The sequence below is a fragment of the Acomys minous genome (genome assembly GCF_964271855.1).
Source record: "Acomys minous genome assembly, chromosome: 13".
Taxonomy (NCBI): domain Eukaryota; kingdom Metazoa; phylum Chordata; class Mammalia; order Rodentia; family Muridae; genus Acomys; species Acomys minous.
This window is the reverse complement of record NC_140495.1, coordinates 12,446,702-12,473,174: the sequence shown is the minus strand read 5'-3', so window position 1 is coordinate 12,473,174 and position 26,473 is coordinate 12,446,702. Positions and strand designations below refer to the sequence as shown.

The 26,473-nt window shown below is 45.5% G+C and overlaps 1 protein-coding gene across 3 annotated transcripts in view; it reads left to right on the top strand.

Moving 5' to 3' along the window:
- TRANK1 (tetratricopeptide repeat and ankyrin repeat containing 1) overlaps nt 1-25,751 on the top strand; it is a 78,010-nt gene extending 52,259 nt beyond the window's left edge. For 2 of the 3 annotated variants that reach the window (XM_084754806.1, XM_084754805.1), the window contains exons 12-22: nt 2,864-3,063; nt 3,353-3,490; nt 7,683-7,826; nt 8,601-8,757; nt 11,816-11,904; nt 15,149-15,252; nt 15,346-15,478; nt 18,966-19,111; nt 19,750-22,802; nt 23,528-23,626; nt 24,516-25,751. In XM_084754806.1, the coding sequence (XP_084610932.1) occupies nt 2,864-3,063; nt 3,353-3,490; nt 7,683-7,826; nt 8,601-8,757; nt 11,816-11,904; nt 15,149-15,252; nt 15,346-15,478; nt 18,966-19,111; nt 19,750-22,802; nt 23,528-23,626; nt 24,516-24,616 (4,364 nt within the window). In that variant the 3' untranslated portion in view covers nt 24,617-25,751. The remainder of the gene's footprint in view (nt 1-2,863; nt 3,064-3,352; nt 3,491-7,682; nt 7,827-8,600; nt 8,758-11,815; nt 11,905-15,148; nt 15,253-15,345; nt 15,479-18,965; nt 19,112-19,749; nt 22,803-23,527; nt 23,627-24,515) is intronic. The other variant, XM_084754807.1, reaches the window with a different exon arrangement.
- Nucleotides 25,752-26,473: the final 722 nt, after the last annotated feature.

Here is a 26,473-nt window from a genome sequence, read left to right as displayed (position 1 = left end):
GGGGCTTATCTCTGAGGAAGACAACTTTCCCCTCGCTCAGCAGTCCAGCACTAGTGGTAGGGCTCCACTTCTCCCTTCCACATTAGCATGTCTGTTGGTGTTAACCCTGTTCAGGGAACATGGCTGAAAGTCAGGAATTCTTTACCCTTGGCAATGTTTGGGGTTTCAGTTTCCAGGTAGGCTTAGGTACCAGGACTCCTTAGCTCTTGACAGGGCCAATGTTATAATTCCCAGGCCTTGGGTCCCTGAAACCATTGGCCCTAAAAGTTTGACAGCTTGTTGGAACCCTTCCAGCCATCTGGGTCTACAGTGTATCTTTGGCTCTTGGATGGACTTTCTCCTGCTGCCGCCTCTTCTGTTTCCTCCATCCCACGTGCCCCTGTCCTGGCTGCTCTGCTGAACTCAGTGCCCGTTCTTCACTGGTCAGCTGTCTGCCAGCTGTTCAACTGCTGCAGCCTTTACCATTATGGCCTCTCTCCTGTCGCTGCTTTCACGGCACTCTGTTCCTATGCTATCATGGCCTCTTTGCTGCTTCGACTGACTGACTTCTTCTTTCTTCATGTTACCAGCCCAGTCGGATGCAAAGTAAAAGAGAAAAGGCCTTTCACTTCTACAAGCCTTTATTGTGCCTAATATTGTGGCACCAGGAGAGGCCAGCTACTGGGGTTAGCCAAGCAGCCTGCTTATATGGCCAGAGAAGGGTGTTTGCAAACAAAAGCGGTCTCTTTAGTGCCGGTCCCAGTAGCCCTTCTCTGGGTCACTAGTGGAATTTCTCTTCCTCTGGAAGAAGTGAGAAATGGTTGCAGGGGCATCTAGAGTTTATTGAGCCTTGTGACAACAAAGTCTCCTAGAGAAACTGTTTGAAAGAGTCCTGACTGAGGTTGTGCCTTCAGGAGCTGGGCCAGTCAGCTACCATCATTGCATTGTTTTCTCAAGGCATTCATGAAATTCAAAATGGCTGGTGCTGGCCTAAGGGTAATTCCACTGACTGTTTGACTGACAGTCCTTTTGCTCAAGGTGGCCAGGGCAGCAAGGGAGAGTCTAACAGTTAGGGCATGGAATTGCCCCACCTCCCAAGTTCTTTGCTTATTTATAAGACATTAAAGAACTTATTAATCCTGGGTGTGGTGGTACACACCTTTAATTCCAGCACTCTGCAGGCAGAGGCAGGCAGATCCCTGTGAGTTCAAGACCAGCCTGATTTCCATAGTGAGTTCCAGATTAGCAAGAGCTACATAGTGAGATCTTGTCTCAACAAGATAATAAAAAAAGGCCTTATTATGGACTCCAATAATGACTTTAACAGCATTTAAACAATGTTTAACACTTGTCCAGTGCCATCAGGAAAAGGTGGGCCCACTTTATCTGCTTAGAGTAAGTAATATTTGGTTAATAATTCATCAGTCCCGAAAACAGCTTTTCTCTCAGAGAAGCCAACTGGGAGACAATATACCCTGAACACTTTTTTTCCTTTTGTAATCTTCATGTATCCCTGTGTTGTGTACGTGTGTAAGCATGTCTACAAGTGTATTGGTACACATGTGTGGGTGTGCAGATAGGTGCAGATGTGTGTGTAGAGGACCTCATCTTTCTGTTTCTATCGAGTTGCCTGTTATGGACATCTCATGTGAGTAGAAAGATCCCACGTATGGCCATTTTGTATAACTTATCAAGATTTACTAAATATATATCCAAGTATAGTGTGTGTGTGTGTGTGTGTGTGTGTGTGTGTGTGTGTGTGTGTGTGTGTCTCACATGAAGTTTCCTAGATGATATTTAAGTGAATTCCAGTGGTTCACCACAGTACTTTATGCCCTTTTAGAGCTTCCCCATCAGGTAAATCTTTGGTCCTTGCTAGCTCTTCGCTAACAGGGAACCACAGTGGCACCAGATTTTCTTAGGAACAGTGGTTGCTAATTACATTCATGATCACTCTATATTGGAAATGTGTAATAATTAAAGAATTAGATAATATATTTTGTCTTTATCATTTGATAACAGTTGTGATGACACATGCAATTTCACGGGGTCTGCTTTGATCACTGTGCTCTCTCTGGTGTTAGGCAAATGACAGATGGTGTCTAAGGGAACTGGAGAGACCCAGGAAGATAGGTATTCAGTGTAACTTGAGATCCCATCACTTGGAGGAGTTTAGTTACTTCTCAGGTGGTGGAGTCTATTAGTAACATCTCCATTGTTTCATCTGGTCCATCGAGTTCTTGTAAGGATTTCATGGAGTGATTTTTATGAGGGTAACTATTGTAGCCCAGGCTTTAGTAAGTATTACTTCAGAACATAAGAAAGGAGCCCTGGTAGAAAAAAGGCTTTTTGCAAAGTTTATTCTCTGGCTTTTACAGTTTTCCTTTGTATAGTCTTATATCAGCTGGGTAACTCGGAGGAAAAGTATGATAGAGGCCTTGGTTATCTCTCCAATTATTCATGCTGTTACCATGGTAATGTTGCTTCCAGTGTTGTGAGGACCAATGAGAAGAGACAGTGTTTCTGTAATTCTTATCATATTCTTACCATATCTATATGTACATTCCAGTACCTGCAGTTTGTAGTGACGTGTCTGCCTTGAGTTCTTTAGGCAATGATCTTTCTGTTATCATTGAAGTTGTGATCGAAGGCCCATAAACCCTCTCGGTAGAGCAGCACATTTTGCCTTCATCCACTACACCCAGAGTGAAAATGAGTTAAGAACACACATTGTTAACCAAGTGGGAACTGGATACCACCTTGAAATGAAGTATACTGCCAGGGTCAGTGATGTATACTGACTCCCCTGTGAAAAAGAAAACCAAATAACCACAACCTCAGCCGTGCTGCGTAGTATCTGACAGATGCTTTCTGTTTCACCCAGGAATCCTCAATCTTGCATCTGGAGTGGTGGACTTACTTCAGTTCTATTTCCCAGAGTCTTTTGATCGACTTCCAAGAGATTCTGGACTTTTTGATGGTCCCAAGCCAACTCTCTTGGACTCTTGTAGTGTAAGCGACTTGGCAATTTTGCTGCGAGGGAACAAAAGAAAAACCCAGCCTATTGAATTTGGTGCCCACCAGGTAAGCTTCTTGGGATTGTATGTTCTGAAATAACTCAGTTTGAAGTTGCAGGCATGAGGAAGAAGGAGATGAAGCTGAGGTACTGAGCAGGATTCAGTAGCTCTTGATACAGAGTGGGTGCGTGCCTGAGAGAGGCCAGTGGCTCGCACTGCCTTCCCAGTCCTGGCTGACTAACTCAACCCTGGCCATTTCTCTTTAAAGCCAGCACTTGTTTCCCAGGGAAAGAGAGAAATCGTTCCTTTACCTGTCTTTGTAGAATCTGATATTGTTTGGATTTATTCTACCTTAGGTGATTCTTGTTGCCAATGAAATGGCCAAGGAGAAAATTCCAGAAGAGCTGGGGTTAGCACTTGTACTAACTGTTTATGAGGCCAAAGGATTGGAATTTGATGATGTCCTCCTTTACAACTTTTTTACTGATTCTGAGGTATGTCACAGAATTCTTTTCACACAGCCCAGATCTGTTACCTGAGGAGAACTTCTGCTCTGTGGAAGACAGTTTGGAGCTGAGGTTAAGAGTTTGTCACGGGAGCCCGTGTGTGTTGTCGAGCACTGTGCACTTAGTGTTGGGGTTTGTGAGTCGGTGGGGGCTTGAGAATAGCTTTGGGTGGTTCCACAGTGTGTCATGGGCTACTTTCCCCTGTACACATCCATGGCTCTCTTGTATTCATGTCTTCTGAATGACCAGCATTCAAGGGCCAGTTTTCATTAGGTGCTTATCATTGGCTCCCAGGGATGCCTAAGTTGGAGCAAGTTCTAAGGAGAACCATACATGATGGCAGGGTTAGCAATGTCCATCTGTGAGGACAGAGCTGGGCAAAGTCAGGTGATAGACAACCCCAGGAAGACAGTCTGCTGGATCAGGTAATGTGGTCTCCAGCTCCCTTCGGCATGCTTCTCTACCACAGCTTCACACTTGTAGACCACAGTAGCCAGAGTCCCTGGATTCCTCCCCAGTGACGTCTGTGTCAGCCATTGCTTAATGTGGTTCCTGAGTCCTTGTCATTTTCTTTTTTAATCTCCAAATTACTGTTAAGGAAACCACTAAATCAGGACCATTGCCCATGGCTTCTAGCCACAGGCTTCCGTTCACTAACTTGTCTTTGATGGGGACCCAGGCTGGCTGCTCTGGGTCTTCTTTGTGCTGCAGCTGGCTGTGCTCTGTCCCTGTTGCAGATTTTCTGTTGCAAGCTTGAAGAGGCTGTTCTAAAGTTGGAGCACCTTTTTAGCTTTGATACCTTAAAATTACCCCTGATCTGACCCTTGAAATAAAATTCTTCCTTACATTTTTCTGATAATTTCTAAATGTCATATTTGATTTAATATTTATATCTGGTACTGCAACGGGTGCCTCACAGTTTATAAAGAACGTTTTGAATGCAGTGTCTCATCTCACCAATGCTCTGATGCCTAAGTACTTTTATTACTTTTGTTCTATAGATAAAGCCAAAAGTTACTGGATTTAAGTAAGTTGTCTGTAGTTAAAATATTTGTAGCAGAATCTGAAGAAAACCCAAATGCTTTGAGTGCTAAACACTTTCCCTTTGTCCTCCTTTCCTTTTCACATGTGAACTGGCTTCCAGAACCTTTCACAGTGAATAAATATATCATTGCCATTTCTCGTGTCTGCCCCTTCCTGGTAGGTTTGTTAATAAAAGCAGATGCATGCTCATTAACCCTGCTACCATTTTTCATCTCTGAGGTCTAACTTTTTTTCCCTAATAACACATCCACTGGTCATGGTTGGACTGAGGCTCTCCTGAAAGAGAAAGGGGTAAGACTTTGTTGTTCCTGTCCTTTATTAAGCAACATTTGTATGCACATGCCAGCGATAAAGTCGAAGGTCAAAGATTTAAGGATCTATGTTGGGGAGCTTTGCTTTTGAAAGAAAAATCAGTGACTTTTTTCACCTGATCCTGGGAATGGCACAGGCTTCTCCCTGTCCTCCCATTGATGACTCTGATTGTGTAGAGTTCAGAAACACAAAAGCAACAAACACCTAAGCTGAATCTGTTGGTAACATCTGCTTTATTCCATGTACATAATGAGATCTCTAAATGACTATGTTTGATATGGTGCTTCCTGGTGTAATGCAATTGTGCATTCCCTGGCGCAAAGTTTGCCCCTAATTTATCCTTTACAATTTCCAGACCAGAAAAATGTTACAAGAAAAGGAGAGGAAATGCATTAAAAAAAAAAAAAAAAAGGAGAGGGAAGGCAGATCAAACCTCCCCACTCCCTGTGGTCTGGAATTTAGGGTTTCTTTAGAGGTGGCTAGATAAAGGTTGCTGAACAGTTATTGATGTTTGATGTGGGGGACAGTGGAGGTCATCTGTCTTTGTTCCTGTTAGTGTCCCAGTCAGACACTGCCTTGGAACATCTGGCATTTAAGCCTGGGTGTGCATGGGGATGGGTGGGCACTGGATTCTTCTCGCTAGATGGATTTTTCCTGTTCAATCACATGATTACCAGGTTGTCTTCAGAGTGGGGAAGACCACCAAGGACTGGTTATACCAGACCCTTATAGGATGTTTCTTTATCTTAGGAAAGAAGTTACTCTTTCACACATCCCTAAACCGTCCTCCTTGGGAATTTAGAAGAGTGAATGCTATTTACATTCGGAGTTGAGGGCATTCTTTCTTTCACACTCATGTTTGAGTGGGATGGGGAAACCCTTTGAAAACTACAAACTTTGTGGGAGACTTGCTAATGGAATCTAGGCCTTTTGCTTGAAAGAAGCAGCTTTTTTCATGGCTGCAGGTGCTACAGATCTGATATCCTTGCAATAAACACTAGCCTCTTCAAGTCTCTGTCTTGAAAAAAGTTTGCTTCCTGGAAATAGGTAGCCACAAACAGTCTGAGTAAATTTGCTTCTCTCCCAGCAGTTTAAAATACATCCTGCTTCTCTGGCTTCTTTGGCAGCCATTTTGCTTCTTGGCCTGCCAGGAGGGCCTCTTGAATGTCAGCTTCTTTACCTGTTTTCCTTGATCTGCTTGCCTAAGTAGCTTTGCAAGAGGATGTCGTGGGTGTGTCCTCAAGAGTTTTTCTAAACCTTTCAACTATTCAAGTGACTTCACCTATGGTTTGACATCATTTTCCAAAGTATGGTAATGAACTCGTAATAAATTTTTATAGTAACACAACCAGCCCTGCTTATTAGACAGTGTTTTAGGTGTTTAACTTAGTTTAACCATGTCGTTAAGCTTAATAACTTAACGCAAACATCTATCAGCTCTATCCACTTCATGGTTTGGGAATCCTTAAACACTACAAAGATGTCAAGTTGCACCACCTTATGAAAAGAGAAGGCTGGAGAACAAAATGGCTACACCTAGAAGACACAGTGAAGTGTGAAATCTGAGACTCCTAGGAATTTCACATTTTAAGTACCACATGGAGCCTGGGCAGTTCAGCCTTGCTGGGGCCAGAAACCAATTCAGAAGCCTGCTGACCAATTCCAGCCCACTGGCTGTTTCCTGTATCTTGGTACTAAGAATGGATTTTACATTTTTGAATAGTTAGAAAAACTCAAAGAAGAATAATATCTCATGGCACATGGAAATTATATGAAACTCAATTTAGTATTGACCAATAGCTTTATTGGAATTTGCCATGTTTGTTCATTCACATGTCATCTGTGGTTGCTTTAGCACTGTGGCAGGTTGACCAATGAGAGACCATGTAACATGCAAATCTAACCCTTTGCAGTGATTCTAAACCTTCCTAATGCTGCAACCCTTTAATACAGTTCCCCATATTGTGATGACTCCCATCCATACAAATAGTAGTTTTTGTGACTGTTTCATAACTATAATTTTCTACTGTTATGAATCATAATGTAAGTAAATGTGTTTTTTGTTGGTCTTAGGTGACCTCTGTGAAAGGGCCCTTGACCTCCCCAAAAGGGTTGCAACTCACAGGTTGAGAACCACTGCTTAGAGGAAAAATTTCCATTCCTTAGTCATATAACCACCTTAGCTTTTTGGGTGTTTGGGTAAAGGAAAGAATGAATTAAAAGCAAGTACTGTACTCTCAACATTGATTATCTCCTTTTCTTTACCAACAAATTTGATTTGTTCTATTACTATTAAGATCATTGTGTCCAAGGTCAGATAATTGGTAAATGAAAAAAAATTAGTTATTAATGAATATGTCTTGTGACTTTATATCATGTAGCATACAACATCTGATTTTTTCCATTCTTAGTTGATTAATTTAGATAATTCTGTCACCTGTTCTTAAATGTTGTCCCTATGTGGCATTTTTTAACCACATAGTGAGGAGTAAGGTTCCTCCTGTCCACACTGTTGGCTGACATTCTTTGAATTATATAACACCCTGGGCCTTAGCATTCTTTCTTGCCCATATTGGGTACCTAGGGCTGGCTTCTAAACCGCCTTACCCAAGGGTTGGTATATTTTCATGGTAGCTTCTTTAAGCCCTGCCTGTGTAACCTTATCTCCTCCCACCTATTCGGAGGTCATGGGATATATCCTTCTATCCAGCTTGTGTTGAAGGCACCACACCTCTGGGTAAGGTGCAGTTCTCTGTGACACTTGGGAGGGACTTCAAAAGCAAATTCTGTTGTTCTTCAGCTTGTTGTTGTTGTTATTGTTCAGGCGTACAAGGAATGGAAGATCATTTCCTCATTCATACCATCATCTGACTCCAGAGAGGAACACTGGCCATTGGTTGAAGTTCCCTTGGAGAAACCAAGCTCCTCTCAGGCTCGGTCCCTTATGGTGAACCCAGAAATGTACAAGGTGAGTATCTGCAGTGATTTAATATGAAATGAGCAAATAAGGCTCGGAGAAAAGAAGCGCTGAAAAATGGAGCCTTGTAGCTAGCAGTGAGCCTGGGGAAGGAAAGGTGGTGTTGGTTGCCTCCTCCCTCTCTGTAGAGCACTGGACCTGATGGAGGTGGAAGTGCCTTTCTTTCATTTAGTTCTTCTGGAAGTAAACATTATTCAGAAAATTTGATGAAATCACAGAATGTGGCTCAAGTAGTTTAGTAGTAATGACAGTTGCTATGCAAGGTATGAGTGTCTTCATTTTTAAAAACCAAATCACAGCAATTGTGAGGTCCTGGTGTCCTGATCAAAGGTTTGCAGTAATTCTTTAAAACTTAATTTTAGAAAGTTTATTTTATTATTTATTTATTTGTGTTTGGGTTCCTATGGAGGCTGGAAGAGGACTCTGGGTCTGCTGGAGCTAGAGCTATAGTCATTCATGAGCTACCTGCTGGGAACTTACGTGATTCATGGTTCAGCCCTCTGCAAGAGCAGCTTGTGTTCCTAACTGCAGAACCACTTCTCCAGCTCTAAAACTTAACTGTTTTTGTGGGCCAGTGAGCATGTGCAGTGGACAAAATGCTTGCCAGGTAGCCGTGAATACCTGAGCTCAGTCCCTAAAATCCACATTCAAGGAGAAGGCATGTGCCCACACATGTGCATATAACACACATACAAATAATAAATAAATATTCCCCTTGTCCCTGGGACACAAGGCTCATTGCTGTGCCCTCCCCCTTATTCCCAGCTCCTCAATGGAGAGCTGAAGCAGCTGTACACTGCCATCACCCGGGCTCGGGTCAACCTCTGGATCTTCGATGAAAACCTAGAGAAACGGGCTCCTGCTTTCAAATATTTCATTAGGAGAGATTTCGTCCAAGTTGTAAAGACAGATGAAAATAAAGGTAAGATTGCATTAAAAATATGCTTGCTGTTGGAGGAAAAATGTGTCTCCCTACCGTTCTGATGGTCATTTAAAAGGGCATAGTTTTTTGATGTTTTGTGTTTTCTAGTGCTGAAGATTGAATCCAGACCCCTATGCACGTGAGGCAAGTGCTGTCCCACGGACCCATGCTTCCAGCCTGGGAGTGGCATTTGTTTTGTTTAATTGTACCCCCTCCATGATTTTCTCAGATAAAGCATTTTAACTTATTTATGTTAAGACATCTGAGAAAGAGTGTTTGTGGTACATTTGGCAGAGTTCCATACTTTAGGGAAGATCTATTATTTGTACTTTAAAAATGAATGTTTGGATAGGGTTGCAGGAACTAGGTCACAGTAGTGTAATACAAGTTAGTATAGCTTTTGGGAAGCTTGGTTGAAATTGCCTATTAAAATGATTATCACGTAACTCTGGTTGTAATAACAAGAAAAAGAAAGTAGCCTAAGCATCCGGCTCAGGAAAGGCTAAAATACTGTGTAATCATTAAAAAGACTAAGATGGCTTTTTATTTATTGATTTGGAGAGATGTTCATGATGTGGTATATAAAAACAAGAAAAATATAAGACGGCATAGAATGGTCCAATTTTAAAGAACTTTATATTGATGCAAATATAAAAATTATATATTTATATCAGCATACAGCAGAATGAAGCATTTATATGTGCGTTTGCATGTGTATATGCATATGAAGTCTGTGAATGCCCACAGCTCTTGAACCAAACTCATTTCCCACGCTGGTACATTCAGAGTGAGGTTTGTGAGTATCCTAGTTACTGTTCTGTTGCTGTGAAGAGACGCGATGACTGGAGGAACTTTTATTTTTTAAAAAAAGCCTTTAATTGGGGACTTGCTTACAGCTTTAAAGGATTAGTCAGTGGTCATCATGGTGGGAAGCAGACAGGCATGGTGCTGGAGCAGTAGCTGAGAGCTTTACATCCTGGTCCACAAGCAGCAAGCAACAGGCAGAGAGAAGAGAGAGGAAAGAGAGGAGAGGGGTGGGGGAGGGCAAGAAGAGAAGAGGAGAGAGAGAGAGAGAGAGAGAGAGAGAGAGAGAGAGAGAGAGAGAGAGAGAGAGAGGCCTTGGCATGGGCTTTGAAAACCTCAAAACCTAGCCCTACACCTCTTCCAACAAGGCCACACCTCTTCCAACAAGGCCACACCTCTTCCAACAAGGCCACACCTCCTAATCCTTCCCAAATAATTCCATTAACCGAGGATCAAATATTCAAACATGAGCCAATAGGGGCCATTCTCATTCAAACCACCACAGTGGGAGTTCAGACAATCTATTGATTGTGTCCTGAATATTACAGCACAAGGACCAGGAATTCAGCTAGCAAGGTAGTTATTTGTATATATTAAACTCCTGGCTATGAGAATCTGAGGGCCCCATGCAGAGAGGGTCTAGAGAAAGAAAATGCATAAATACACACTTGCAAGGCTGCTGCCTCTGATGCTGACTTTACATTGCTTATCTTTGTGTAGGTCTGGGTGTGGGTTTGTTGAGTAGATGTGGATGTCATTTTTTTTTCTTTTAGAGCCTCTGCACTATTGGAAGGGTTATAGAATTATCATATATTATCATTATTATAATTTACAAAGACTAGCTAATAAAAAATAAAGTTCTATGAGTAAGATAACTATGAAAAAAATCTTCCCTCTATGGAGAAGAAAACTGCCTCCTTTCTTGAAAGCTAGTTAATGAGTTGGTTCCTCCAGACTATGGTTAATTTCTCTAAGGGGTGGGGAAGAAGCACAGCTCACTGGAGAGAGGCTTGCTGGTAGCCTAGCTATTTCTGGTTATTGCTGATAGCTCAGTTGGGGACTGGGATCCAATGTTCTCTTCCTAGAACTCAACTGTTGTTGAGAAAATGATGAGAAAAGTTAAAGGTTTAAAATTAAAACAAAACAAAACAAAACAACCCTTCTTCTCCAGGATCTTGCCATCTGAACATGACCTTGTTCAGGCCCGACTTTCTCTTCATGAGCCTTTTTCTCCACACTAAAAGTTAAAGGAATGGATTGGCCTAGTATATAGTTTTCAACTTATCCTGTAACTCTTACTTTAATCCCCAAATATGCTGTCGTACCCATTGGGCACCTTGTCCTCTTCATATGTGGCACAGAGTTTTGCTGTGGGAGTAAACCCCACCAGGAGCACGCAGTCAGCACTCAAGGCTATCTGCCGTCCTTGCTGCAGTAAGGAAAGCAGGCGTGAGGCTGGCCTGGGTTTGTACCTTCTGAACATGGCTGCCCTTCTTCTTTAGTTGGGACCCATTAGTGTAGATATCGCTGGTCCCTTTAGCTTTGGTCTGGCTTGCTGACATCATCTTGGCATTCACTGTATTACCTTGACCCAGGCTGAACTCTGGAAGCTTGCTAAGAGCTGGATGGCTTTGGATTTTCAAGGAGAAATTAATAATTGCTGTGTGCCTTCTATTTCATAGCTACAAACAAGGAAAGTAGACCAGAATTTAAAAAGCAAATTATGTCTTTTTCTCACTTCCACCTCCTCCTCCTGAAACCTACACCAACCTGTCTTGGTGCTAAAATACATCTTGATGAATTCCAGAAGGTCAGCATGAGTGCATTTGCCTACAATAAAGCAACAAAGTTACTGCCTCACATTTCCAGGAGCTGAAAGTTCAAGATCAAGGTGTGGGCTGGATTAGTTTCTTCTGAAGCCTCACTTGGGCTTCCAGATGAAGAACACCTTCTCACTGTGTCCTCACATGGCCTTTCCTTTATGTGGTGCACCTGTGTGTGTGTGTGTGTGTGTGTGTGTGTGTGTGTGTGTGTGTGTGTGTGTGTGTCCCTTCCAATAATACCAGTGAGACTGGATTAAGACCCATTCTAAAGGTTTCAGTGTAAAGGCCTTGTCTCCAAATAAAGCCCTGGTTTAAAGCAGTAGAGATTAAGAATTCAACAAATTAATTTGGGAGGATACAGTTTAGGCCAGACAGGTAAAGTCAGTGGCTACTGTCTGGAGAAACAAACTGGCTTTTCACTCTCATTTTAGACTTTGATGATAGCATGTTTGTTAAGACCTCAACTCCTGGTGAGTGGATTACACAAGGAGACTATTATGCTAAGCACCAGTGCTGGAAGGTAAGGAGCTGGGGCCAGATGCCAGGGGTGAGGGATGTCTGTGACTGCCGGCCTTGGCAGGCCTCATGGGAAGGTTTCCCCACTACCACATCGGTGACTAGGACACAGTGAGGATGTCAGTGACTGCCACTTCTGAGTTTATCCTGACAGGAGGAGGGCTCCCTCCCCTGTTCCCTCCCCAGTCAGTGCAGGCATGGCTGCCCTTTATTTCAGCTAAGTGCCCGCACATGCTGATAGGTAGGTAGAGTGCCATGGTCTATCCCCTGCCAAGGATCCCTCCTGTTTATTTCCTTGATTGATTTTTGCGGCTGGACAAACCATCACAGCCCCAATCTTACTTTATTCTTTCCCTTTGTCAGCTGCAGCTTATTAGAGTATTCTTCTTTATAGCTGCACAGTAGCTGCTTCAGCAGCTCCAGGCACCCCACTCTCAGCAGCATCCCACACAGGAGTGAGGGCAGGCACGTGCTTCTTTAGGAGCTCTCTTTAGACCCAAAGTCCCCAGTGGACTTCCTCATACTTCTTCTGGTCGGTAGCAAGTCACCTGCCCCTCATCTCTGCAGTCACCTGAGAGTGCACTCCTGCCTGACAGCTTCAGCCCTTTATGTAGGGTAGATTTTTCCTTCTGGCAACAGAGGAAGGAGGATGCTGTGGATAGCAACAGTGTCCACCACCACAGGCTGAGCCTCAAGAAACTCACACCTCCTGGAGCTGACTTCTTGGGGATCCATGTCTGCAGCTGAAAGCAGCTGTGCTGGGTTTGGCAGATGGCTTTCTTTCCTTCTGTGCCCCGTGCTTGGGGTCCGGCTTCTCCGGTGTCACAGAAAGATGCCTGCAGTTTCCCTTTCATGACTGAACAGACACTGTGAGACAGCTGTTTCTCTGTGGGGCTCCTTTTATTACTCTAGAAACCCTCGTTATTGGAATCTGTAAAGTTAGGCCTGAGTGAAGGAAGTGGGCAGTGCTGAAGACCCTGCAACTGCACGTCAGCGCTGGTTAAAGTCATGCCGGGAGGTGTCTGCGCACTCACACACCTGGGAGACAGAGCTCTTCAAGTTTCCTTAGCCTCAGGTCCTAGAAGTTTTGTCTGCTGAGACGGCAGGGGAAAGAATTTATGTGCACAAAAAAGAACTCATATATGGGCTTCCAGCCACTTGTTGCTGCATAACAAACCCACCCCCCAAAACTCAGTGGCTTATCACAAGAAACTTGTGCTGCTCCCAGTTCCAAGCACCGGTCGTCTGAATCAGCTGGATAGTTCTGGACTCACCTGGGAATTCCTGTGTCTACACATAGCTGCCATTCATTGTGTTGTTCTGTTTCTGGTGATTGGCTGTTTCCTGGCTCTGGTAATGGGGGCGTGGTCACTGGGATACTGGGAACATGTGTTCCTGGTCCTTGAACAGGTCAGTTTGGGCTAGTTCATGTGATACCAGGTTCAAAGAAGTCCGTCAGTCCCTGGAGGCCTGGTCTTGGAATTAGCCCTGTACCATTTCTGCTGATTTCTCTTGGGTAGCTAGTCACAGCCCACACTGAGGGACAGGGAGACAGGAAGATGCATGACTGCAGGAGCAGAAGCAGCAAAGGTGTGTTCAAAGGAGTGTGGCAGAGGTCAGAGGTGCGAGCCTGCTTGGACCTCCCTTCCCAGCTCTAGCATGAGGTGAAGAAACACAGCCATGCTGTTTTAGAGTTGATATGTATGGAAAGTCATCTTCAAAGTATGCAATACTTAGAAATTGACAGAAGCACTGAACATCTGGCTGCTGTAAAACCAAACTATTTTTTGGCAGGGTGGAGGGAGGCAGCAGGAAGGGAGTGACAAGGCAGGATGGGCAGCAGCAGTCGTGGGCACGAGCTGTAAATATGAAGTCTTACTTTTTGTTCCCTTCAGAACATCATTGATGTTGCCCATATGTGTTGTCCATGGGTTTCCAATTATTTATCCCTTTAAAAATACCTTTTGAATGTTTGAATCTAAAATTTTTTTAGGGGAGCCGGCACAGATGAGAATGTTATAAAAAGCCTTCTCCTCGCCTGACTTTATTTTGATCCCGCTAAAGGACTTCAGGACTCAGGTGGCTTATTGAGTTTTTGGCTGCATGTCAATGAATGTGTCAGAACCACCATGCAAGATCATTCATCCAAATACTTGTTGAGCTATGGGCCAGACATTATTTTTAGATCCTAAGAATATGATGGTGAGCAACCGTAGTGCATAGACAAATGCACAGGTCAGTGTTGCAGGTTACAGATGAGATCCCACGGTCCCCAGAGCCACCTGTCCTGGACACAGGAGGTCCGAGAAGCCTTCTTTGAGAAAGGGGGTCTTGAAATGAGATTTGTAGACTAAATGACGTGAACTAGGCAGAGAAAGGAAGGGGGAGCATTTCAGCTAGAACAGTGCATGCAAAGGCCCCAGCTGGAAAGGAGGGGGGTGCAGGTCCCAGACCCTTGAGGCTGGAATGACATGAACAAAGAGCATGAGTGGGAGAGGTCATCCTGTCTGACACACCAGAAAGCACCGCTCAGTGCCTCCCATACCAACATTGGTACCTAATGCCAAGTGCAGTGTGAGCCTACTGCTTCTGTAGCTCATGCTTTGAGACAGAGCAAGCACTCCTGTTTCAGAAGATCAGCCTTCTGCTGGCCAGATTGGGTTATGCGTGGAGACCCCTTGACACTCTCTTGCATACCTCATAGTCAGAGGTTTGTAGGCACAGATCTGCATGCTCTGAGGATCTGGATATGTTCTAATGTCATCTCTTTTGCATTTCTATGCTACCATGTCTACACTGCTGCCTACCAGCACACAGGTTGCCACTGTAGTTAGCAACTATATCAAAGCCCAGAAAAGCCACTGGGTAACTTTGGTCCCATTGCTCCATGGCTCTGACTAAGGTTGCTACTACATACAATGAAGAGGGGTATGCCTCCTGCACATGGCTGTTGGAAGATGAAACAAAGTTGGTGTTGTGGTGGCCTATAGATATATATATGTTATGTTCCCCCTTTTCAAGGATACTGGATATTTCCTAATGAAACCTTTGGGTTGTGTTAGCTGGTCCTACAGTTGGGCTCTGTCTTCGGAGACTCCTCTTTAAATCACCTGCACCACCCTGCCTTCCCTGTCAGACTGGGCTGGGCCAGGCACAGAGCTCTGTCCATAGGAACATAATGCATGCATTAATTCTTGTTCTGTTAACCACATTACCTTGCTGGGAATCAAACCTTTGTCCTATTCCAGGTTGCAGCTAAGTGTTACCAGAAAGGAGATGCATTTGAGAAGGAGAAGTTGGCCCTGGCCCACTACACTGCCCTGAATATGAAATCCAAGAAGGTCAGCCCCAAGTAAGTGTGTCAGGATGGGCTCAGATGAGAGCAGCAGGTTGAATATGCCAGCCACATTTAATGACAATGCTGGGTTGTTTCTCTTCCCCCCAGGGAGAAGGAGCTGCAGTATTTGGAACTGGCTAAGACTTACTTGGAATGCAATGAGCCAAAGCTATCTCTTAAGTGTCTGAGCTACGCTAAGGAGTTCCAGCTCTCTGCCCAATTGTGTGAGAGGCTGGGAAAGGTATGGCCCCACCCAAAGGCGCTCTTTGAAAAATAGGGGCTTCACCTCAGCAAATGGGGGGTGGTGGGTGGTGCTCAGCCCTGCTTGTGGCGGAAAGAGGCTCATTCTTGAAGGAAGGAGAGGCCATCCCTGTTATATTCGATTCTTCTTTCTCCACGTGCTCACAAGTACGTGTGTGTCTGTTCATCTACTTCATGTTACCATCCAAGGCCTGAAGTCAGCCATAGGGAGGCCAAGTCACAGGTCCAAACCAGATGGATGCTAGAATGTTTTTGCTTTCCTTCTCCTATGTTCATAGCCTGGATCAGCTTGAGTAAGTAGTCTGGTGTTTACATGAAAGTGTGTGTGTGTGTGTGTGTGTGTGTGTGTGTGTGTGTGTGTGTGTGTGTTCCAAGTAATTACATAGATCATCACTATCTAATCCAGAAGCCATGTGCAGCTACTTGATATAAAACTAAGTTAATTAAAAGGAAGTAAATGTAAAGGCTTGACCCTCCGTGCCACCAGCCACGGAGAATGCTCATCATTACAGCGTGGACTCATTGCACAAAGCTCTGTGGGGCAGAGCTTCTAGGCTGGAACACACCTTCTCAGTGTCAGGAGGCTGGCAGAGGGCCACAGATGGCTGCTTGTTGGTGGCAGAATTAAAACAGGAGAACAAAGTGAGTTAGAAAGTGTTCATAGCCACATTGCATTGCTGTGGCATCCAAGAGTTGCTCGTTTTCTCAGCACTTCCCTTGTTTCTTTTTCCATTTCTCTCTCCCTCTCTCTCTCTCTCTCTCTCTCTCTCTCTCTCTCTCTCTCTCTCTCTCTCTGTGTGTGTGTGTGTGTGTGTGTGTGTCTGCCTGTGCCCAAAGTTGATGTAGGGAATCCTCTTCCATCCCTCTTTCACCTTACTCACTAAGGCAAGGTCAGTGAATCAAACCTAGAGCTCACTGATATTGCCAGTCTTGCTAGCTAGCTTGTTCTGACAATTACCTGTCTTTTCTTTCAAAGCCACTCCCCTCGCCAGGCATGTAATTGGGTTCTGGGGATCAGAACTCTGATCCTCAGGCTTGAACAAGTACTTAAGTACTGAGCCATCTTCCCAGCCCAGCAATTCCTTGTCAGTGTATTAGTTGTGGTGGGGTAAGAATTTAAGTCTTGGAGTTGGAAAAACTGTGCTAGAAAGCATGGGGCTGTGAGCTGTTGCATCCCCTACCCAGGTTTCCTATCCTTCATGTGGAATGAAGGGTAGAATTCCAAATGGAATGGTGAGGGGAGGGGAGTGGCTTTGAAAGAAAAGACAGGGAATCCCCAGAGCAAGCTAGCTAGCAAGACTGGCCATATCAGTGAGCTCTAGGTTTGATTCACTGACCTTGCCTCAGTGAGTAAGGTGAAAGAGGGATGGAAGATGGTTTCTACATCAACTTTGGGCAAAGGCAGACACACACACACACACACACACACACACACACACACACACACGGAAAAAGAAACAAAGGGAATGCTGAGAAAATGATCAAATCCTGGATTTCAGAGCAGTGCAATGTAGCCATGAGCAATTTCTAATACCTGTGTGTCTGTGTGTCAGTGTGGTAATTTCCAGGACCCCTAGTTTACCTGGGTATTGAAGGCAGAATGGGGATGTGGGATGAGACCTCCTGAGAAGTTAGAGGCGTGGCCTTAGGTCAGTGTCTGAGAAGATGATCAGTTCCTCCAAATGCTGCAGACTTGGCGCCATGTTTGTTATGGGATGTGACTTGTATGGGAGATGGGGGAGAGAATAGGGAGCGAATAGGCATTTTAGTGGGAATAGACATCCTGCAATTCCAGGAATAGACATCATTTCCAGGCTTTCCAGTTTCTTTAGTCTTTGCCCACCAATCTTTGGTGCTACCATCTTAAACCCTGATAAGAGGCTATAAGATGTAGGCCTTGCCTATTGCTTCCCCGCTTTGCCTCCTAGTGCCTGCCATGGGAAAGGAGCCAGGTATAGCCTTGTCTCTTTAGCCTCACCTCATCCTCATATTCTCACATTGCTACAGATCAGCTAGGGGTGTGCTCTACACACATGGAGTTTTATGCTTATCTAAGTGGCATCTTGCTCTGTACTTTTGCTTTCCCACCTTTTCTCGTGTGTTAAGCTCTGACTGTGTCTCTACCACAGTAACATCCAGAGCAAGCGTTCTCTGTGTCACTACCCCAATTTCTCCAGTGATGAAAGTCCAGGCTGCCTACTGATGCCTGGCTTCCACATAAGGCCCTGTGGTGTAGCATGACTCATTCTTGCTGGAGCCATTTGTGATGCATTGCTATGGGTGGCCTGCTGCTCTGGGGTCTTCGGATAACTTATCTCATTTTTCCAGGTATGACAACCTTGCTATCCACAATGGCCATGCCACTTTGTATGTAAAGATTCTGTGTTCCCTTTGTCCTTGGCCAGATTTAGCAGATCCTAACTTTTGCAAGCTTGTAGATGTATCTCACTATGGATTTAATTTGCATTCCTCCAATTATAACTGAGGTTGAGCAGCTTTGTGTCAGATGTTCATTTTATAGTCTGTGAGTGTTTTTTAAAATTCCATTTTCCAATAAAGTCTTTACTTTGTAGCTATAGGAATTCCTTTTATGTTCTAACCCTGCCAGTTTGTATATGGCAGCTTCTAGTCAGATGTGGCTACTTAAGAGTTCTATCTTTAGGTTTTGTTGGAAATATTTTTTATGTACAGGTCACAAATATTGCCTTACATTTCCACTCAATACTTTTTGTATTGAAACCTTTAAGCTTTAAAAAAATTTTGTCTTTTTATGTTTATGGGTCTTTTGCCTGTATATAATATGTGTGTGTGTATGTGTGTGTGTGTGTGTATGTGTGTATGTGTGTGTGTATGTATGTGTGTGTGTATGCAGTGCCTAAGGAGGCCAGAATAGGTCATGGATTCCCTGGGATTGGAGGTACAGATGGTTGTGAGCTGCCTCTGGGAATTGAACCTGCAAGACAAGCAAGTGCTGTTAACTGCTGAACCATCTCTCTAGCTCCTGTATTTAAATCTGTAATCCACTCAGACTCCCATCTTTATATATGATGTGACATTAGGATTTAACTTTTCTCCTTTATTTTAAAAGGAATTTGTTTTTATATTATCTATACTATAGTGGTTTGTTCTAACTACATTCTAAGAAATAGACATAATCAGTTTTATTATTTATGCGATAGTTTTTTTAAGATTTAAAAATTAACCTGTCTTTGAATCCCTTTCCCATAGCTGAGCTGCCTTGTCTGGCCTCAGTGGGAGAGGATGTGCTGAGTCCTGCTGCTACTTGATGTGCTGGGATGGGTTGATACCGATGGGGGGGGCTCCCTTTTTCTAAGGGAGGTGTGAAGGAGGGACTGAGAAGAGAGGAGGAAGGGGGCTGTGAACAGTGACTGTGAAGTGATTAAGTAAGTAAATGAAAAGGAAAAAATTAGAATACTGCAAATAAAAGTAACATTTTCCTGTTCTAGATAAGAGATGCTGCCTATTTCTATAAGCGAAGCCAGTGCTTCAAAGATGCTTTCAGATGCTTTGAGCAGATTCAGGAATTTGATCTTGCACTCAGAATGTACTGCCAAGAGGAGCTTTTTGAGGAAGCTGCTATTGCAGTGGAAAAGTAGGTGGCTTTATTCCTTTGCATCTTTCTGCCTTCTCCTCCCTCCTCTCAGGAGCTGGCCTGCCTTGGTGGCTCTGCTGCTGCTTGTGAAGTGGCCTGACCATGTCATTCTCCCTCACTTGAGGGGCTGCTGCACTGTAGGCTCAGAGCTCCTTGAGAGTGGACCCTGCCTCTCAGCCTCTTGTGAAGCTCTGACCCATTATCACAGGAGACGGCTGAAGAACGTGCCACAGGGTGCTTATAATAGGCTGTACTGACTGTAGTCAGTGCAGTGCAGGGGCCCTCGGGAGCTTTGTCAGGGTGACACGAGTCCAGTCGCATGCCCACCCAGCGGAAGAGAAGAACTGTGAGCTGGACAAGGACAAAGGCTGCTGCCATCACGTCCCTCTTCAGTGTCGCAGTCATGTGTCACCAGAGCTGAACACCCACAATGGTTATTAAGTTTTGGTTTTGCAGTATGCGTAGTTTTGCCTAGACGATGAAGCATTTCTAGAAATGTTTTGAGTGTCAGCCACGTTTAGACCTTTTCTCTAGCATCTGCTCATGGAAGCTTTGTTTAAGCTGCTTTGTATTGCATTTGGAGGGACTTTCCCACGTTGGTGGTAACAGGTTGACATGTACATCCTGTGTCTTTGCAGATATGAAGAAATGCTAAAGAACAAGACCTTCCCGGTCTCCAAACTCTCCTACTCCGCCAGCCAGTTCTACCTGGAAGCTGCTGCAAAGTACTTGAGTGCAAACAAGAGCAAGGAAATGATGGCTGTCCTTTCCAAGCTGGACGTGGAGGACCAGCTGGTATTCCTCAAGTCTCGGAGACGCCTAGCAGAAGCTGCAGAATTGCTCAACAGGGAGGGCCGGAGGGAAGAGGCTGCCCTCTTGATGAAGCAGCATGGCTTCCTCCTGGAGGCAGCCAGGCTCACTGCCAACAAGGACTTCCAGGCCTCGTGCCTACTGGGGGTTGCCCGCCTTAATGTGGCCAGAGATTCGGACATAGAACACACAAAAGTTATTCTGAGAGAAGCACTTGATCTCTGCTATCAAACCAGCCAGCTGGCGGGTATTGCAGAGGCCCAGTTCCTGCAAGGGATTGTCCTGAGGGACTTTCAGAAGCTTAGAGATGCCTTCATCAAGTTTGACATGCTCAACCACTCAGCTGGGGTGGTAGAAGCTCTCTATGAAGCAGCCAGCCGGTGCGAGTCTGAGCATCAGAAGGTTCTGGCGCTGGCTCCAGGTGGCTTGGAAGCCCTTCTCAACCTGGTCAGGGCCCTTAAAAACGTAACAAACAATGCTGAGAAGGAAATGGTAAAATCTTGCTTTGAGTTTTTTGGAATTTCTCAGGTGGATTCCAGATATTGCCAGATAGCCCAGAATGACCCTGGACCCATATTAAGAAGAATTTTTGATCTGGATCTGACCTTGAGTGAGAAGAAAACAAAAGATCACTTCTTAATAGTGACTGATCAAGTGAAATTAGCCCTGAACAAGCACCTTTTGGGCAGACTGTGTCAGATCACACAGATCCTGCTTGGAAAGACCTACCCAGGTGTATGCATGAGATTTATTGTGGGTTTGAAATGTGAGGATGAACAGTGTGAAGATTTCCATAGGCCCCTCAGGCGCTGTGAGGCCAAGTGCATGGTGCAGTCAAAAATGCACCTGGTGGCAATCAATGGATTGCTTCTGGAAGCCAAGAAGGTGTTCCCTGCGGTCTTGGCTGAAGAACTTGAAGAAATAGATTGTATTTCCTCTTCAGATACATATGGCCTTTGCAGATCCTTCCTAACCCTCCTCTTCCCTAGGCATTTCCACCAGAGAGTGCTGTCAGAAAACCCCATGGCATGCAAAGAAATCCTCAAGCCAAATTACAAGTCCTTTCGCTCCTACCGGTTTGCCTTGAAAGAGTACATCCATGACCTGTTTCAAAAAGAAAGCGCACACAGCCGCAGGGAGTCCACAGACCTGTGGCTGAGTGCCATGCAGGCTTTCCTTCTGTCTGCTAGCTACCCAGAGGAGTTTGAGAAGCTGCTTCAGCAGGAAGAGGACAATTACAACCGGGAGCTGAAAGCGCTGGAGTCTGACAGAGAGGAGAGAGGCAGGGGTAGAGGCGGCAGAATGAAGGGCGTAGAGGGGAAATTCGGCATGTTGGTGCCCAACAAGGAAGATGAGCATGTGGAGAAGTCCTATCTGTGCTTCATCCGGCTGCTGGAGAGTTCCATGGACCAGCTTTATGTGCACAGGAACCCTGAAGACTACAAGAGGCTCTTCTTCCGCTTCATGAATGTCCTCATCAGGAGGTGCAAAGCGCCACTGGTGCCCAGCATTATCAACACAGTGGTGCTGCTGGAGCTGCAGTTCGTCCACTGTGGAGTGGTGCTGGCCCGCCTCTGGAAAAATGCAGTGCTGTGCCTCCCCAAGAGCTACATTGCGCTCTTGCACTTCTGGGAGTTCCTGTCCAGCAAGAAGGACAGGGAGTCTGGGGACGTGTTCTCCATCATCCAAGAGTACAAGCCAAAGGATGTGGCCAAAGCCATCCGGGACTTTCGGTTCCACCTGTCCTACCTCGTCAAGGTGCTGTGTGGCTACGAGCACATGAACTTCAATGTCCTGCTTGATGCCTTCAGTGAGATAGACTATGTGATCTCGGGGGAGGCAGAGCGGACACTGGTGTTGTGTTTGGTGATGCTGGTGAACGCTGAGGAAGTCCTGCAGCCCTTCTGCAAGCCACTTCTATTCCGTCACTTCCGGGAGATCCAGACAAGGCTACAGATAATGAGCATGGACTGGCCAGACCAGGTGCCCAGGCGGCTGCTGAAGGTGGTGCAGCGGGTGTTGATGGCAGGCAGTGTGAAGTCCGTGGCCGAGGCCCTGCAGGACCTGCTCTTTGAACGGGATGAAGAGTACCTGGTGGATTGCCACTGGCGATGGGACAGTGTGCACACCAAAGGCACTGTGGTCCGTGGCCTCTATCACGAGGAGGTCAGACTGAACCGCTTGCTCTGTATGGGCCCCATGGACCAGTTTGCTGACCCAGAGTGGGATTTTGGTGAAGATGACACTCATGAATTAGATGAATTGGCCCTGGAAGACCGAGACCATTTTCTGGCTGCCATTCTTTCCCAAAAGCAGCGGAAGGCCTTGATCCAGCGCAAGCTGCGCAGAGCCTGCCTGGTGGTGTCTCTGTGCATCAGCTGGAGAAGGTGGATCCAGGCGGAGCACAGCAGGGAGGAGACTAGGGAGCTCAGGGCTGGGGACTTCAAAAGGGCCGATGTAGACAGGACCCAGTGTGACCTGTGTGGAGTGAAGTTCACCCGCAGCCCGGAGAGCTACTTCAGTCCTGGCAAAGCATTTGAGGGAACAGCCTCAGAGGCGGTGATCAATTCCAGGGCTGAACTGGAAGGGAGAGATTGTCGAGAGAGAATCAGCGAGTCTTATGAGCAGCACATACGCCTGGAAGGCCACCGGAGGCAGCAAGCAGCCTACCAGAAATACCTGGAATTTTTCCACGAAAAGGTAGACCCAGCCCTCGAAGAAGGCAAAGTGGTGGTGCAGGACATTGAGCGGAGCATCTGGATCCGCAGTCATGTGGGCTCCAAGGAGCAGAGCCACATGCTGCAGAGGAAGGTGCAGGAGCACATCAGGAGGGTCTCAGACCTGGTGGAGGAGCTCTACAGGCGGAAGGCCTGGGCTGAAGGTGAGACCCTGAGGGGACTGGTCCAGGACTGGTAAGCCTGGACCTAGGATGCTCAGTTACAGCTAACTCCGGGAGGCTGGGATACTAGGGTTAGCAGAAAGACAAGAAAGGGCTGCTCTCAGATCCCAGCAAAATCTCACTGCAGAGATGATTGCCAGCTAACTACTGATCTGATTATCGTAAGCCGGGATGGTTTCTCTGGGTGCTACAGATGAGAAAGTGTTTGCTAACTAATTCTAGGAAGAAGATACAGGGAGAATGTTTACAGTGTAAGAAAACTCTTTGAGGTGCCTTTGAATCAGTGATTCCTTGAACATCGACAAGGTGCTGAGCCCTAGGGTGGGAACTGAGAGTAGATAGGTCTCTTATTAGGACAGCCCCTGAGCCACACTCAGTGTGAGCCTTTTATAGTAAGCATTCTCACCTGCTCTATTGGCTGTTTCTTAGCAGCACTGGAAATGAAGCATAAAATTAGCAAAATTACATTGAAAAAAATTCTGTAATTCAGATACTTTTCTCAGGTTGGGCCTTCATGCCCTTTTGAATACAAGTTTTATGGAAAGGCTTGCTTTTGGCAATCTGCTGACCCACAGTTGTGGCACAGACAGCCTGTGCTCTGGTGGCAGAAGACAGTTTTGGCATGTGGAGAGCTTGACCTAGTGCTTGGTGCTCTAATGCCTGAAGCCATCTCTTTTCTCAGAGCCATTGTTCTTTGGTTTCTGTAGCAGAGGAGGTGATGACTCGGCAGGTCAAAACCCTGACCCTGTCAGTCAAGAACGCACAGGACTGGCTGAAGAAGACAGAGCTCCGCTTAAAAGATGAAGGTAAGGCCTGTTCTCCCAGGACAGGTGATGCTTGGGCTTCTGCGATTCTTGGTCCTACTGACGTCCAGGTGAGTGTCAGGTGGGCTTGCCAGTGACCTCAGGAGTGTCAGTGATAGACTCTCCGTCTGATGAAGGGCAGTGTTCTGGACTGGTGGATAGTTGCTTATGAGTTATTATAGATGGTTAGTCATTATATGCTCAGCACAGCAACCCTCAAGGACAGGTAATGTTGTAAATCTTCCACTGGTAACTATGTTTGCCTGTGCCAGTCCACCATGTTGGCCAGTGCATTTCTACTGACTGACTATCTAGTATGTGCCAGCATGCATATGGGCCTGGAGGTTCCCTCAGACACAGACAGATGGCTAGGGAAGCCATCTAGCCCGAGGCATAGTTTTCATCCACATTATGTGTGATACAGATTTTCTTCCCTTTTGCCCTTTCCCTCTCCTTCCTCCTTTGAGCCAGACCACACTGCTTCTGTCTCCAAGTATTGTATCTAGCTTGAAGACACTTCCAGATACTACTGGAAAACCCAGACCACAGAGCTGAGAAAAACTTGGAGATTCTTGGTAGAAATGTCTTTGCAAGTCTTTAGCGTGCCACAGTCCCTTCTGGGTACTGTTGCTTTGTGATTATTTCAAAAGAGATAGCTGGCATATCAGCCCGCGGAGCCAGCCTATGAAGATCTAATCTGGAGGAAGTGTTTGCTTGGGAAGAGACAGCAGTGCTCAACAGACAGCTCCACGCTCTACCACCCTAGAAAGCTTCGTTCCTTCAACTTAGAACATGGTTCCAGGGAAATGAGGTTTTACCAGGATGCCAAACTCTGGTAGAACAGAAAGTTGCTGTTTTCACTTGGGTTTTGCTTTTTCTGCTTCCTAACTAGGTATTGTTCAGGAAGAAGAGTATGAAAGTGAAGTGGAAGACTTTGGTGAGCTCCGCCCTAGAAGGCGTTTCCGGAAATGTGGAAAACAGAGAAAGCACTAACATGTTTTCACATGTCTATTGCCTCTTAAACCTTCAGAACATTCCATCCTGTCTAAGAATTCTGAATGATGGGGCAGAAGAGAAAAATAATGTGAATTAGTGTTAAAAAGAAAAAAAGATAGCCACCTTTGCTCTTCATTGTTGTTATTGCCCATTTAGTGGTGGCATGGGGTCAGATTGCTCCCTGAGATGCAGGGACCCCCTTGTTTTCCAAGTTGAAGTCTAACAGCAGCATTGCTCCCCAAAACACCACACATATCCAGTTATGGGGAGAGGTATAGAGAGAAGAGCTGGGACTTCTCTGCCCACAGCTCAGGCTGCCTGGGTCATCACCACTGTGGCATGAGTTGGTAGCAGAGGACCAGGCGTTTAAGATTGGCGCACCTCACCTTTAGAGTGCCCTTGCTCTGGGCCAGGAAATCCCCTGTGGATCCCTCATCTCTTGCCATACTGTTGTAAAACAGCAAGTGGAACCAAGGCTAGCTGTGCCCACAGTTCATTTTGGCCTTGTCATCAGCCACCTCTGAGCCCAGGCTGCCTTCTGGTTGTCCGAGTGATATACTTTCCTTTTCTGTCAACTTTTCTGCCCTCCCTCTGTTTTTGCTTTGTTTTTTGTTTTGTTTTGTGTGTGTGTGTGTGTGTGTGTGTGTGTGTGTGTGTGTGTGTGATGGTTAGATTACCTCAGAACGTAGTCAAGCACCTGCCCAAGCAGCCTTTGGATTTGGATTCTTTCCATTCAAGAAACATTTGAGGGTGTTTCCTGCCCCTCCAAGGTGGCCTTGCCTTTGCCTTGGATGATATGAGAGCACCTTGTGTATACCATGTACATCTATGTTTCTTGTTTTTTTCTGCCATATTTGACACCCATGCTCAGGCTGACAGCTTGAGTTTCTGCCCACCAGCTCTCCAGGTGAGGAACAATGGACAGGAGAAACCTGCCTTCTAATGCTAGTTCTTTGGTGGATCACTGCCATGTGGCCTGTAGGCCCTGCCAGAGGGGTTGCACGAGGCCTGCATTCCCTTCCACTCACTGCCAGCAACTGTCAGCCTTCCTGCCTCTCTGATGGTCACTGCCTACCCTATCCCCACTCAGCCCAGGCTCACTCCAGCCTCTGGAGGCTTTGTCTCACCACAGGTCTCTGGAGGCTTTGTCTCACCACAGAACCAGCTTTTCTTCCATGTTGCTGCTGCTTTTGCTGCTCACCATAACCCTTCATTGTCTTTCTAAAGATGCGTTTCCTCAAAATGCTTGTTTTGTAATTTTATTAAGTTATGCTTTTCATTTTTATTCCTGATTTTTATAAACTTGCCAGAAAAAATCTAATCAAATGTTGCTGTATTATCTCATTTTTATAAAGTTATAGCATCTCTCTTATGTGTTGTTGTCTTTTTATTTATTTACAATTTCCACTGAGAACAAATGTATGACTGTTGGTGCTGGTTCTTTCTGGGCTGCTGGCTGATGCTGATTTTCTGTGCCTGCTAAGATTAAGAAATTCAAGGTCAGAGAAACACAGCCTTGTGCAGACACTCATGATTAGGAGTACTGCTGAGGGCCAGCTGTGTACACATCTTTTCAGTCTAGTTGTGTCTATCCAACAGGGTTTGGACTGCATGGACTTCATCGATGCTGTGTACCAGGGTTTCACCATGGCAAGCGACATGCCCAAGGAGGTGGGAGTCCTAGAATCAGACTTATTTACCGCCCATAACGAGCTAAAGAACTTGAGATGCAGTGTTCAGGTGCCCCGCCTTCCTCTGGGCCTCGTGATCTGGTACAGGAGGAGATCTGGTGCTTTGAGAAAACAGCTGATAGAGAGGCATAGTGGATGGGAGTAGCAGCAGCATCGTAGATCT